We start from the raw sequence: 15,108 nt of genomic DNA on the forward strand, positions 1-15,108 counted from the left end.
CAGTGATTCCATCCTTTATTAACACAGCCACCCCACCTCCCTTTCCTTCCTGTCTGTCCTTCCTAATTGTCAAATACCCCTGGATGTTTAGTTCCCAGTCATGGTCACCCTGCAGCCATGTCTCCGTAATGGCCACCAGATCATACCCATGTGTAGTTATTTGTACCGTCAACTCATCTATTTTGTTACGAATGCTGCGTGCATTCAGATAAAGAACTTTTAAATATGTTTTGTGACAATTTATTCCTGCTTTTACCCCCTTTACTACTTTACCTTTATATATTCTGTCCCTTCCTGACACGCTCTGGTTTTTAATTCCCCCACTGCTACCTTGCTCTATTGCCTTCTCCGCTGACATTTTTATTTTTTGCTCTCTCGAAACCTCCCCCCCCACTAATTAGTTTAAAGCCCCCTCTACAACCCTAGTTAGTCGATTCGCCAGGATTCTAGTCCCAGCACTGGCCAAGTGAAGTCTGTCCCAACGGAACAGCTCTCTCCTGTCCCAGTACTGGTGCCAGTGTCCCAAGAAGCAAAACCCATTTCTCCCACACCAGTCTTTGAGCCACGCATTTAACTCTCTCATTTTATTTACCCTAGCCAAATTTACTCATGACTCAGGTAGTAATCCAGAGATTATTACCCTTGTGGTTCTGCTTTTTAATTTGGCCCCTAGTTGCTCATACTCCCTCAGCAGAACCTCTTTCCTTGTCCTATCTATGTCGTTGGTACCAACATGGACCACGACAACTGGATCCTCCCAATCCCAAGTTTCTCTCCAGCCCAGAGGAGATGTCCTTAACCCTGGCACCGGGCAGACAACACAGCCTTCGGGACTCTCGCTCTCGGCTGCAAAGAACCCTATCTACTCAATGGCTTTTAAAAGAATATGATGGATTTCGATATATTTGTGGCCGATATAATCAACCCTTCTTTATTGCTGTGTTTCTTCTCCGTTTTACCTGCTGCTTGAATTGGCTGTGCTCGGTTTCCTGTAACCAGCACAGTAAGTTTTTGAACACAGACTTGCGTACAGCAGTGATATTTAAAAGCAGTATTGTTAACCTAGTGCAAACAAATTGTCTTTGTGGCACCTGTAGGAATGTATATTTAGTTAGCTGTTACAATGGGTTCTTAAGTGTTAGGGTTTGGCAACAATTCTACTGAGGTTGCCTTGCTGTGCTACAGTGCATGAGAGTACAGTGAAGCTGTTATTTAATACCTTGCTTAAATTGAGAAAGTAGTTCACCAGTTTGGGGCTGAAGTTCCTAGTTTGCACTACAAGTTGACTTCATTTGTTAGTTGGGTTGGGAGACAGTATTGGCTAGCAATATGAAGACAGCATTACTGGCCTTTGTGGGTAGAGATGCCAGTCAGCAAACTACTACAACAGCATGACAAGCTGATGTCCAATGTCAGCGGCCCTTTTTGTTTGTCTCTGGAAACAGCACGATAATAGAAACATAGAAGATAGGAGCAGGCGTAGGCCATTCGGCCCCTCGAGCCTGCTCTGCCATTTAATGAGATCATGGCTGATCATCCAAATTCAGTACCCTGTCCCTGCTTTCTCCCCATATCCCTTGATCCCTTTAGCCTTAAGAAATATATCTATCTCCTTCTTGAATATATTTAATGAATTGGCCTCAACTGCCTTCTGTGGTAGAGAATTCCACAGGTTCACCACTCTCTGGGTGAAGAAATTCCTCCTCATTTCTGTCCTAAATGGCTTACCCCTTATCCTTAGACTGTGACCCCTGGTTCTGGACTCCCTGGCCATCGGGAACATCCTTCCTGCATCTAGTCCTGTTAGAATTTTATAAGTTTCAATGAGATCCCCTCTCATTCTTCTAAACTCCAGCGAGTATAAGCCCAATTGTCCCAATCTCTCCTCATACGTCATTCCTGCCATCCCAGGTATCAGTCTGGTGAATCTTCGCTGAACTCCCTCCATGGCAAGAACATCCTTCCTCAGATAAGGCAACCAAAACTGCACACAATACTCAAGGTAATAACCGGGTCTGCGACTTCCTATTGGATTCTACTGTGACATTGCTAAACATGACTATTTGTCTGTCACCCTGTAAGACCTTCTAACTAAAGCCTTAGAGGAGATTGTCACAGTTGTGGTCATCCTTTCTCAAATTCCCTTGGAGCACGCTGCTATGCCTGGGGTGATTTTGGGTGTTACTTCCTTTCTGTCCTGGGTGGGGGGGGAGAGAAGAGTACGTTGCCTCTGCTCGTCCTGAATAGCGCAGCGGAGTGCGAAGCTTGTACCTTCCCAATGTTTTGGTACACCAACACTCCGCTGCTGTCTGTCCAGTTAGCCCTGCTTTGTTTAAGGATCGTCTCTCCTTGGTTCTAGCATTGAGAGTTTTTTTTGGTTTTCTTTAATGGTTATTTATAATCTAATCTCTTCTGTTCCAGAACAACTGATGCAGCTAATTTCTGCTTCAAAAGAACACAATATTGAATTTGTCTATGCCATATCTCCCGGACTTGATATCACATTCTCGAATCAGAAGGAGGTTGCTACCCTTAAACGCAAATTGGATCAGGTGGGTGTTTTTATGATGTATTCATCAAGTAAAAGTGATATACAGGAAACTCTTTGGTATCCGCCACCGCCGGGACCGGGATGGTGCCGGTTGATTAAAAATTCCACATGGCGGAGAGGGTTATCTACCGAGGCTATCTTTAACCAACAAAAATTTTAAAAATCAAGAAATGTGCAGTATACAGTAATTGGGTACTCCCGGCAGCGCGGGAGAGTCAGACTCCTGTTGTTATTGAGGTGTTCGGACTTCCGACAGCGCCAAGAAGCCGAGTAGTGGCAGTTTGGAGAACTACCCCCACTGACTAACTTGGCCACCGCGGGAGACTCGGACTCGGCAACATTTCTGGTTATTGAGGTGTTGTTTTCGGAGTATGAATTTTGCCGGTTAATAGAGAATTCCAGATATTTAGGTGCCGTTTAAACGAGAGTTTCCTGTAATCAGCATGTTTTCCCTCTTGTGTATGTTGGCAATTGAAACAGAAATTGATTACAATAAATAAAGTTAGCTTGCCTGCCTGCCTTTGAATAATGCCATGGGATCTTTTACGTCCACCTGAGAGGGTAGATGGGGGCCCCAGTTTAAAGTCTCATACGAAACACAGCACGTCGTGCTCTCATGGATACTTCCTCAGTACTGCACTGAAACAAAATTGTGTTCAAGCTTCTGGAGTAGCTTGAACCCACAATCCTTTGACTCTGAAGCCAGCTACAGAGCCAATGCTGACACTTATCTTGCTCTCTGATCCTCACACTAACCACTTTGTGATTTGTGCTCTCAGTTGCCCTGATGCTCTCACGTGCTCTAATGTTCATCTTGATTCTCTCTCTCTGACGCTCTATGATCTCATGCTCAGTCTGATCCTGATGCTCACTATTTCACTTGCGCGCTCTCTACGATGCTCACTCTTGTATCTCACTCTTTCTGATACTCAGTGCCTCTTGATGATGCTTCTTTCTCTCTAGGGCTATCTCTCAATCTTTGTGTTTGACTCTGTCTCACTTTCTGTCTTTCACGTGCTCCTATTTGAAGATTGGCTCCTTAGGGAAGTTAGGAATTGGACCTGGTGCTAATCCTTACTCTAGCATGAGTTGTGACTGAGAATGTTTGGGGGGGGGGGGGGGCGGAAATAGGTACTTGCTGTACATTAGTGGTAGGAAAACATATATACATATATATTAAAATATTATTGTCTCCACGTAAGCAGAATGGATTCACCAAATTGAGTGTATTCACTTGAGAAACTTTATTTGAAGATTGGGTTGGTGTGGCCATTCAGAGGTGCTTAAGTACCTTAGTGTTCAGTTTCCTTTCTCCCACCTCACCTCATCTTGAAAAGGCACCTCTCTTCCGTTCAGATCCCACCACACCCATGGTGGGGGTGCCCTTGCCCACTGCACCTCCCAAATTTGCATGCTTATAAACTGTTCGAGTTAAAGAGCTGTTTACTCTCCTTGATCCATTTTTCTTTCCGCACATCCAAAAAAGCCCACATGGTGTTTTTAGTTTGCAGCCATAACTTCTGAACATCATTGTCTCCATGTTTTACAGGTGTCACAGTTCGGATGCAAGTCCTTTGCATTATTGTTTGATGACATTGACCACAATATGTGCCCAGCAGACAAAGAGGTCTTCAGCTCATTTGCACATGCACAACTGTCTGTTACTAATGAGATCTATCAGTACTTGGAAGAGCCAGAACACTTTTTATTCTGTCCTACAGGTGAGTGGGCAGCAGTAAATCAGTCATGGTGACTGTGCAGCCTGGGGCAGGTAGGGATTCTGTTACCAGTGAACCTGTAAATACTGTACTTTTTAACATGTTTTTACTTGGTTTGTTCTTGTCTGGGGAAAGGAATCTTTGTGCGCTGCTGTACCTCTTTTACATTTGGCATTGGGCAGCTCCAAAGGTGTGTGGACTTGATGCAGAGATTGTTTACTGGAGTGTGTAAGCGTGCAGGTTTGCTCCTCTGCTTTACAGTGTGTGGTAAACCACTGTTTGTATTCCTGTTTGTCCTGTTTGTATTCCACTGTGTACATGCCTGGACATGCCTCGGCTGACTCCTCCCACAGGTCCTAGTATAAAGGTGACTGCTCCCCAGCCCTTAGTATCATGGACCGGTCGACCACGCGAGGCAGACCTCCATTCTGTTGTTAATAAAAGCCTTTAGTTACTCTTCTAACTCTCAGTCTTTTATGAGTAATTGATAGCGCATCAATTTTATTAACAACATTTTTATAATGGAGAAGATCCTCACACCAGCATGCCTGGACTTAGATCATCGGGAGGCGGACTCATCCACCAAGTTTACTCACTGGCTTAAGTGTTTCGAAAAATTCCTGACCGCCTCCGAAGCAATCAAATCGGACGAGGACAAACTGGATGTCCTGACCTCCAAAGTGAACCACCGAGTGTACTCGGTCATCCAAGACGCGACCTCGTACGCGGACGCTATCAAGCTCCTCAAGGACCAGTACACGCGCCCAGTGAACGAAGTGTACGCCAGGCACCTCCTGGGGAGTTGTAAACAACAACCTGGGGAATCGACCGTGGAATACCTTCAGGCACTGTCTGTGCTTGGCCGGGCCTGTGGTTGTAAGGATGTAAAGGCCGCCGTGTACACAGAGGAACTTATCCGGGACGCTTTTGTAGCGGGCCACAGATCCAATTACACCCGACAGCGACTGTTGGAGCAGAGTAACCTCGACCTCAACAAGGCCTCTGAACTCGCACTATCGTTGGATGCAGCCTACCAGGGCATGGATGCCTACTCCTCTGCATCGTGGACGCCGCGGGGAATGACAGCCTGGGACACGGTAGGACCGCCTCATAGCGCCGTGCCACCCCAGCCACACCCCAACAACGGCCCAACTACCGCAGCAGTGTCCCAAGGCCAGAAATGCTACTTCTGTGGCCAGGCAAAACACCCCAGAGCGCGCTGCCCGGCGAAAAACGCGATCTGCTTGGGCTGCGGGAAGAAGGGACACTACGCTAGCGTCTGCAGGGCCAAAGCCACCCCGAACCCCAGCAGCGCCGCGTGTGGGCCATGCGGGCCGCCATCTTGGACCTCCCCGGCCATGTGCGAATCACCGGTACAGCAGCCATTTTGGACGCCTCCAGCCACATGGGGATCATGGACGCCGCCATCTTGGACGACAGCCGGGACGCAGCAGGCCCCCGACACCGCCTCATCTGATACCCGCAGCGACACACCGACCCCTACGCTGGCATCCGTTACACTGGACCAAGCGAGACCGCACCAACTGGCCAGTTCCACAATGGACATTAAGGTAAATGGTCACGATACAATCTGCCTTTTTGACTCTGGGAGCACGGAGAGCTTCATCCACCCCGACACGGTGCGGCGTTGCTCTCTCCCAGTCCTGCCTGCGCAACAGCGGATTTCTATGGCCTCCGAGTCCCAGTCGGCGGACATCGGCGGCTACTGCGTGGTGACACTCGTAGTAGACGGGACCGTGTACGATCATTTTAAACTTCTGGTCCTGCCTGACCTCTGCGCTGCCGTCCTGCTGGGGTTAGATTTTCAGTGCCACCTTAAAAGTGTTACGATGGCGTACGGTGGACCCCTACCCCCACTCACAGTCCGCAGCCAGCAGCTTCCAAACTGCCCGCCGCGCACCAGGTGCAACCTCTCCACACTCAGAGTCACCCCCCCCCCCAACTGTTTGCTAACCTCACCCCCGACTGTAAGCCCATCGCCACAAAGAGCAGGCGATACAGTGCCGGGGACAGGGTTTTCATTAAAACCGAAGTGGAGCGGCTCCTGAAAGAAGGGATTATTGAGGGCAGCACCAGCCCCTGGCGAGCCCAGGTTGTGGTCGTTAAGACCGGCGAGAAGCAGCGCCTGGTCATCGACTACAGCCAGACAATAAATCGCTACACCCTGCTGGACACCTACCCACTCCCCCGTATAGCTGATATGGTCAACCAGATCGCGCAGTACCGCGTCTTCTCGACCATTGACCTGAAATCAGCGTACCACCAGCTCCCCATCCGCTCTGAGGACCGCCAGTACACTGCCTTTGAGGCAAACGGCCGCCTCTATCACTTCCTTAGGGTTCCCTTTGGCGTCACCAACGGGGTCTCCGTCTTCCAAAGGGAGATGGACCGGATGGTAGATCAAAATGCGTTGCAGGCCACTTTCCCATATCTGGACAATGTGACCATCTGCGGCCGTGACTTGCAGGACCATGACGCAAACCTCGAAAAAATTCCTCCGCACCGCCCAACTCCTAAACCTGACATATAACAAGGAGAAGTGCATATTCCGCACAAACCGCCTCGCCATCCTTGGCTGTGTTGTGGAACACGGAGTCATCGGCCCCGACCCCGACCGGATGCGTCCCCTTATGGAACTCCCACTGCCTCAAGGCCCTGAAGAGGTGCCTAGGGTTTTTCTCCTATTACGCCCAGTGGGTCCCCTACTATGCGGACAAGGCCCGTCCGCTGATCAAGTCCACCTCTTTTCCCTTGACGGCAGAGGCCCGCTTAGCCTTCCACCGTATCAAGGAGGACATTGCCAAAGCCACCATGCACGCAGTGGACGAATCCATCCCCTTCCAGGTGGAAAGCGACGCGTCCGACTTTGCCCTGGCCGCTACCCTCAATCAGGCGGGGAGACCCGTGGCCTTCTTTTCACGAACCCTCCAAGGCCCGGAGACCAGACACTCCGCTGTTGAGAAGGAGGCCCAGGCAATTGTGGAGGCTGTGCGTCATTGGAGGCACTACCTGGCCGGAAAACGATTTACCCTGCTCACTGACCAGCGTTCAGTTGCTTTTATGTTTAACAACAAGCAGAGGGGCAAAATCAAAAATGACAAGATCTTGAGGTGGAGAATCGAACTTTCCACCTACAACTACGAGATCTTGTACCGGCCCGGGAAGCTAAATGAACCCCCGGATGCGCTATCGCGTGGCACCTGCGCCAGCGCGCAGATCGATAGACTGCGGGCCCTCCACAATGACCTCTGCCACCCGGGGGTCACCAGGTTCTTCCACTTCATCAAGGCCCGCAACCTGCCTTACTCTATTGAGGAGGTCAGGACCATGACCAGGAACTGCCAAGTCTGCGCTGAGTGCAAACCGCACTTTTATAGACCAGACAGGGCCCACCTGATAAAAGCCACTCGCCCCTTCGAGCGCCTGAGCGTCGATTTTAAAGGGCCTCTTCCCCTCCTCCGACCGCAATGTGTACTTCCTCAATATTATTGATGAGTACTCCCGTTTCCCGTTCGCCTTCCCCTGCCCGGACATGACCAGTGCCACGGTCATTAAATGTCTGAACAACCTCTTCACCCTGTTCGGCTTCCCCAGCTATATCCATAGCGACCGGGGCTCATCGTTTATGAGCGACGAACTCCGTCAGTACCTGCTAACTAGGGGTATTGCCACAAGCAGGACCACCAGTTACAACCCCCGGGGGAACGGACAGGTGGAAAGAGAAAATGCGACAGTTTGGAAGGCCGTCCTGCTAGCCTTAAAGTCTAGGGGCCTTCCAACCTCCCGCTGGCAGGATGTGCTCCCCGATGCGCTCCACTCTATTCGGTCACTGCTCTGCACTGCCACTAACGCCACCCCTCATGAGAAAATGTTTGTCTTCCCAAGGAAGTCCACATCGGGGACATCGCTACCGCCATGGCTGACGTCCCCAGGGCCGGTCCTACTGAGAAGACACGTGAGGACCCATAAAACGGACCCCCTGGTCGAGAGGGTCGACCTCCTCCACGCCAACCCCCAGTATGCTTACATCGCATACCCGGACGGGCGGGAGGACACAGTCTCCATAAGAGACCTTGCACCCTCGGGGGCCGCAGTAACCCACTACCACCCCCCCCCCCCCACGATCCGATATCCAGCCCCAGCAGACGGCAGGCCTGGGCCCCGCGACCCGCTCGACATCTACGAGGACGACACGCCTGTGCCACAGCCTACGCTGGACTCGACACCGGAAACTTCACTACCCCTGCCGTCGCCACGCAGATCACAGCGGCAGACAAGACCTCCGGAGAGACTCCAATACACTAACTTTTAATACACTTCACCCCGCCGGACTCAATTTTAAACAAGGGGTGAATGTGGTAAACCACTGTTTGTATTCCTGTTTGTCCTGTTTGTATTCCACTGTGTACATGCCTCGGCTGACTCCTCCCACAGGTCCTAGTATAAAGGTGACTGCTCCCCAGCCCTTAGTATCATGGACCGGTCGACCACGCGAGGCAGACCTCCATTCTGTTGTTAATAAAAGCCTTTAGTTACTCTTCTAACTCTCAGTCTTTTATGAGTAATTGATAGCGCATCACAGTGTTACAGGGACCGTCTTCAATCTGGCAGATTTTGTAAACCCACATTTCCTGAACTTTTGGGTCATTAAGATTAAGCTGAAGGACCGCAAGGCTTGCTGCCTGCATGCCTCAATTGTAGAAGAGTAGTAATAACGGGGGACTTCAACTATCCTAATATAGACTGGGATCGTAATAGTGTTAATGGCAGAGAAGGGGAAGAATTTCTGAAGTGTGTGTTCAGGAGAACTTTCTTGATCAGTATGTTTCCAGCCCGACGAGGGAGGAGGCATTGCGAGATCTGGTTCTGGGGAATGAGGCAGGTCAAGTGGAGCAAGCGTCAGCAGGTGAACATTTAGAGAACAGTGATCACAGTATCTTAAGGTTTAGATTAGCTATGGAAAAGGACAGGGAGCAATCTAGAGAAAAATGTTTAACTGGGGGAAGGCCAATTTCAGTGGGATGAGAACGGATCTGGCCCGTGTAAACTGGAATCAAAGATTGGCAGGCAAAACTGTAATGGAACAATGGGCTGCCTTTAAAGAGGAAATAGTTCAGGTATATTCCCACTAGGGGTAAAGGCAGGGCAACTAAAGTCAGGGCTCCATGGATGATGAAAGAGATAGAGAATATGATGAAGCAGAAAGAGCACGTATGACAGATGTCGGGTTGCAAATACATGAGAATCAGGCTAAATGTAAAAAGGTCAGAGGAGAAGTGAAAAAGAAAATAAGAGGGACAAAGAGAGGGTATATGAGAATAGATTGTCGGCCAACATAAAAGGTCATCCAAGTCTTCTATAGGAATATAAATAGTAAGAGGCGTGGGGCTGATTTAGGGACCAAAATGGAGACCTATGTATGGAGGCAGAGGGTATGGCTGAGGTACTAAATGAGTACTTTGTATCTGTCTTCACCAAGGAAGAGGATGCTGCCATAGACATAGTAAAGGAGGAGGTAGTGGAGATACTTGATACGATAAAAATTGATAGAGGAGGTACTAGAAAGGCTGGCTGTACTTAAAGTAGATAAGTCACCAGAAGCGGATGGGATGCATCCGAGGATGCTGAGGGAATTGAGGGTGGAAATCGCGGAGGTACTGGCCATAATATTCCAAACCTCCTTAGATACGGGGGTGGTGCCAGAGGACTGGAGAATTACAAATGTTACACCCTTGTTCAAAAAAGTGTGTAAAGATAAACCCAGCAACTACAGGCCAGTCAGTTTGACCTCGGTAGTGGAGAAGCTTTTAGAAACAGTAATCATGGACAAAGTTAACAGTCACTTGGACAAGTGTGGATTAATTAAGGAAAGCCAGCACGGATTTGTTAAAGACAAATCATATTTTACTAACTTGATTGAGTTTTTTGATGAGGTAACAGAGAGGGTTGATGAGGGTAATGCAGTTGATGTAGTGTGCATAGATTTCCAAAAGGCGTTCGACAAAGTGCCACATAAGAGGCTTGCCAGCAAAGTTGAAGCCCATGGAATAAAAGAGATAGTGGCAGCATGGATACAGAATTGGCTAAGTGACAAGAAACAGAGTAGGGATGAAAAGTTGCTTTTCGGACTGGAGGAAGGTATACAGTGGTGTTCCCCAGGGGTCGGTTCTAGGACCACTGCTTTTCTTGATATAACTGATTTGGACGTGGGTGTACAGGACACAATTTCAAAATTTGCAGATGACACAAAACTTGGAAGTATAGTGAACAGTGAGGAGGATAGTGATAGACTTCAGGAAGACATAGACAGGCTGGGGAAATGGGCGGACACGTGGCAGATGAAATTTAACGCAGAAAAATGTGAAATGATACATGTTGGTCGAAAGAATGAGGAGAGGTAATATAAACTAAATGGTACAATCCTGAAGGGGGTGCATGAAGCGAGAGACCTGGGGGTATGTGTGCACAAATCGTTGAAGGTGGCAGGGCAGGTTGAGAAAGCGGTTAAAAAGGCTTACGGGATCCTGGGCTTTATGAATAAAAGTATAGAGTACGTGTGGGAATTATGATGAACTTGTATAAAACACTGGTTCGGCCTCCACTGGAGTACAGGAAACTGTGTTATCCGGAGGTTAAATGTCCGGCAAGCTCGAGCCACCGGCAAAAATCAGGAGCCGTTTTGTTAGGGTTTTTTTTCTTCTCGTGGCTTTTTTTTCAACAGCCAGGCTCTGCAAAGTCTCTGTAGCTTAGCAACAGCTTCAGAGAGACGCTTCCAAGGTACGGGCCGACTGTTTAGAAGCTGTTGCTAAGCAACAGTGTTTGTTGTCAGATACGGAGATGAAAAGCTCCGTATGTTTCAACATTAACGCTGGTGTGTCCGGCAGTTTTGAGGGAACGGCAACAGCTCGGTCCCGTCGGTGCCGGATAGCACAAAGTTTCCTGTATTGTGTCCAATTCTGGGCACTACACTTTAGGAAGGATGTGAAGGCCTTAGAGAGGGTGCAGAAAATATTTACGAGAATGATTCCAAGAATGAGGGACTTCAGTTACGTTGATGGACTGGAGAAGCTGGGGTTGTTCTCCTTGGAGCAGAGAAGATTGAGAGGAGATTTGATAGGTGTTCAAAATCAGGAGGAACTGGACAGAGTAGATAGAGGGAAACTGGTAGAAGGGTTGAGAACCAGAGGACACAGACTTAAGGTGATTGGCAAAAGAACCAATGGCGACGTAAGAAAAAACTTTTTAATGCAGCGAGTGGTTAGGATCTGGAATGCACTGCCTGAAAGGGTGGTGGAGGCCAATTCAATCACAGCTTTTAAAGGGGAGTTGGATAAGTATTGGAAGGAGGAAATTTGCAGGGCTATGGGGAAAGGGTGGGGGAGTGGGACTAGATGCAGTGTTCTTGCAGAGAGCCAGCATGATCTCAACAGGCTGAATGGCCACCTTCCGTGCTGTAACCATTCTATGAATTGCCAATGCTGTCCTTTGGACCTCATCTCTACTGGAATTGGCCCTTTGGTGCAGTGGGACTCCAGGTGGATCTTTATGAATGAGCAACCACCTCTGTTGGGATTTGTGCCTGTTTGGCACTAATGTATTGTGAATTCAATCAGATTTCCTTGTGTGTGTTTCCCAATATGTTTTTTACTGCCTGCACTGGGCTCCATTGTGCGTGCAAAACAATCTGAGCAGCAGTGCAGGTGTTTCATAGGTTTCGTGCTGCAAGTGGGGTCCTCTCGCTGTAATCTGAGTTCATGTTTATACATCCATTTACTGACTGGAGCCAGTACAAGCAAGGTATTGTCGGGAGATTCAGTTGGGTTCAGTGTGCTGCACACTTTGTTGTGTAATCAAATCAGATTTGGTTTGTTCCAATAAAATAATGTTCCCATTTCAAATGTAACATTATAGTTACAGCCAAGTTTAGAAGCTTGGCAAAATCCAAAGTGAAACAGTAACCCTATTCCATAGTGACTTCTATAACAATAATATGTTTCGGTTTATCGCTTTATAAATACTAATGATTCTTTGTGGCATTGCTTATGGTGAGTCAGTTGATGCGCTGGCTTATAAGAACAGGAGAGTTGATCATTGTGTTGCTAGTCGATTTCCTGTGGCATTGCACACGGGGAGTCAAGACCAAGTGTACGGTTGAAGCGTTTATAGAGGGCAAGGGATAATTGTGTGTCGGTGCATTTAGTCTTCATTTTTAGCCGTGCCCTGTCTTTGTTTTTCTATGATTTTATATAATTTGTTAAAACAAAACTTGGGAAGCAGAGAAGTAAAGTTGGTTGGAGCATGGGCTCTCTTTAGTATAGGCTGAGCAGCTGGAAGATGCGGAACAGGCGCTACCATCACCACCACTGGCAGGAGGGTATCTAACCCTGTGATGCCACATACTGTTTGAATAGATTAAGTTTTCTTGTGAAAACATCATTATTGTGCCATTTGGTTTTATTATCTTGACAAGTTTGGAGATGTTTGTCTTTTGAGGTGTCTGGTGACTGCTGTCCATTGACCATATTAACTAAGGTTATTGCTGGAAGTGGAATTGGTATTGATTTATTTCTACTTCATTTCTTGATCTTGTTCAGAGTACTGTGGAACCTTTTGCTACCCCAACGTTGCACACTCCCCATACCTTCGGACTGTTGGAGAAAAGCTACTCCCTGGCATTGATGTATTGTGGACAGGTGAGCTGTGTATTTTGGTTAGTTTGGCTTGCTAGACCATTGTTGTTACTGTGCTTATTTGTATCTGCTGTAGAACAGTGTTTTCTAATATTCCTGTGTGGGTAATCCCTGTAAACATTGGCACATGTTCACAGACTTCTGAAATAATGTCAGCAACCCAAAGGAAAACTGTGTGCTATCAGCACAAACCATGTCATTGCAATTACAGTCAAAGAAACCCCCTGCTTGCAATGCTAATCTATTGCAGTTATGACAACTAAAATCCACTTTTTGTGAACCCCAGTTGGCGAGCCAATATGGGGAGAATTGCACTTAATCCAATATGCTTCTTTAATGTTAATTCATTTCATCAAATTTCTCCCGGCACCAATGACGTGCCTGTACCTACCAGTACTTCAGTATTACACAGCTCAAAGTGCTCTATCCAGATAACCCAAGTTTGGAAGCACTGGAATAACAACAGAAAATGCTGGAAAAACTCAGCAGGCCAGGCAACATCCGTGGAGAGAAATTAGAGTGATGTTTCGGGTCCCTGGTTTTGCTGGGACAATTGTTTCACAGTCACCGTTGCACTTCAATAGAACCCAAGTGGAAACAGTGTGTGGACTGTAAATTGTATCCTTGCGATAGTAATGAATGTTGGTGCATCCTGCCAACTGGGTTGTTACGTCCGTCCATAATTTTGACTTTTCAAGAAAATCCCGCTGAAAATATTTTCCCCAACAGAAAATCTTCCTGCTGGATCACTCCGTCCTGTTATACAGACTGTTTGCATTAAACAGTGGGTGGGGTCGGCAGTTGAAATGCATGATCAAACTTGACAAAAAATAAAGACAAGACTACCTACAAAGATTGGGAAGTGGGAAGCAGGTGCAAATCTGAGATTGATCTCAAAACGACACGGTTCTTGATGGAGATTTTGTTTAACTGCAGCTTGTGTTTAAGTAGCGCCTTCTAATGTAAGGAAAGTCCTAGGGTGCAACAGTTGGTATTGAAGCTCTGCAGCTATCACTTTTTGGGGGGGGGGGGGGGAAGATTCTGATATTTGTTGAATGTTACGCAGATGAAGTGTACTCTGTTCAGATGCAGTTGCTGGGTTCAGCTGCAAAGTGAATTTTTCTGTTTTTTAAAAAAAAGCCTGACTTTGCATTGTGAACTTATGGTCAGGTCCACTCTAAACTACAGCTGTCTAGATCTATCCAATCCCAAATGTAATATCGTCCAAAATAGTTTGTTTTCAGAGGGTGTATTCTCCCTCAAGTTGGGTGATAAGAACTTGCAGTTTAGTTAATTAGAGCAGAGAAGAAATTTAGATTAGAGAGAGAAATTTAGTAGCAGCCTTAAATGATAAGAGTACGACCAGGCAAATAATGCAAGATTTGCACTTGGTGAATCAGCAACAAGGGGGGTTTACACCCAAGCTTCGTACTAGAAACATAGAAGGAATTTTTCCATGCAATGGGCCGTTAAAATAATGGAATACATGATAAGTGGCGTGTACCGAATGGCCTGTTTCTGTGCTGAGCCAGAGTCGAGCAGGAAATTTTGAGAGGAATTGAGTACGCACTTGAAGAATGACATTAAAGGATATAGGGAAAGAGTGGGGAAATGAGATTAGACGGGATTGTTCTGGGAAGCAAGTAGAACCTGCACGATGGGCTGTGTGGCTTCCCTGTGTTGAAATTTCTAAAGTTTAACATAACCGGGTACAGCTAAAACGTTTGCTGGAATTTTCTTTGTTATGGGAGACAGTTCCATGGCACCTTGCCAAAATGGTGATCCTAACCATGCTCATTGACGGGGCGTGATCATTTATGGGGGAGTTGTTGGCCAGCACAGCCGAGCCTCATTCATTCCACACCATACTTTCTGGTAAGGGTACAGCAGGTAATTGGTGGTGGGATCTCTGGCTTTTACCCTCCTTAGCCTGGAGCAAAGAAGCCAGTTTTATTGGTATTAATCTTCCAGAATTCCCTAGATTCTAGAACAGTCTCCAAGGATTGGAAAGTAGCAAACATAATCCCGCTATTTAAGAAAGGAGGAAGAAAAAACGGGGAACTAAAAGCCAGTTAGCCTGACTTCAGTAGTAGGCAAAATGCTAGAATCTATTATCAGGGATGTGGTA

At 47.3% G+C, this 15,108-nt stretch overlaps 1 protein-coding gene across 4 annotated transcripts in view; it reads left to right on the forward strand.

Annotated features, from left to right (window-relative positions):
- Positions 1-15,108, forward strand: part of LOC147113284 (protein O-GlcNAcase-like) — a 55,913-nt gene that overhangs the window by 23,642 nt on the left and 17,163 nt on the right. For 3 of the 4 annotated variants that reach the window (XM_085994180.1, XM_085994182.1, XM_085994181.1), the window contains exons 4-6: positions 2,422-2,552; positions 4,101-4,272; positions 12,885-12,983. In XM_085994180.1, coding sequence (XP_085850306.1) covers positions 2,422-2,552; positions 4,101-4,272; positions 12,885-12,983 — 402 coding nt within the window. Of the gene's footprint in view, positions 1-1,914; positions 2,003-2,421; positions 2,553-4,100; positions 4,273-12,884; positions 12,984-15,108 lie in introns of those variants that run through there. The other variant, XM_085994183.1, reaches the window with a different exon arrangement.

The sequence above is a fragment of the Somniosus microcephalus genome, chromosome 8 (assembly GCF_052327205.1).
Source record: "Somniosus microcephalus isolate GS21.2 chromosome 8, FLI_Smic_1.0, whole genome shotgun sequence".
NCBI lineage: Eukaryota > Metazoa > Chordata > Chondrichthyes > Squaliformes > Somniosidae > Somniosus > Somniosus microcephalus.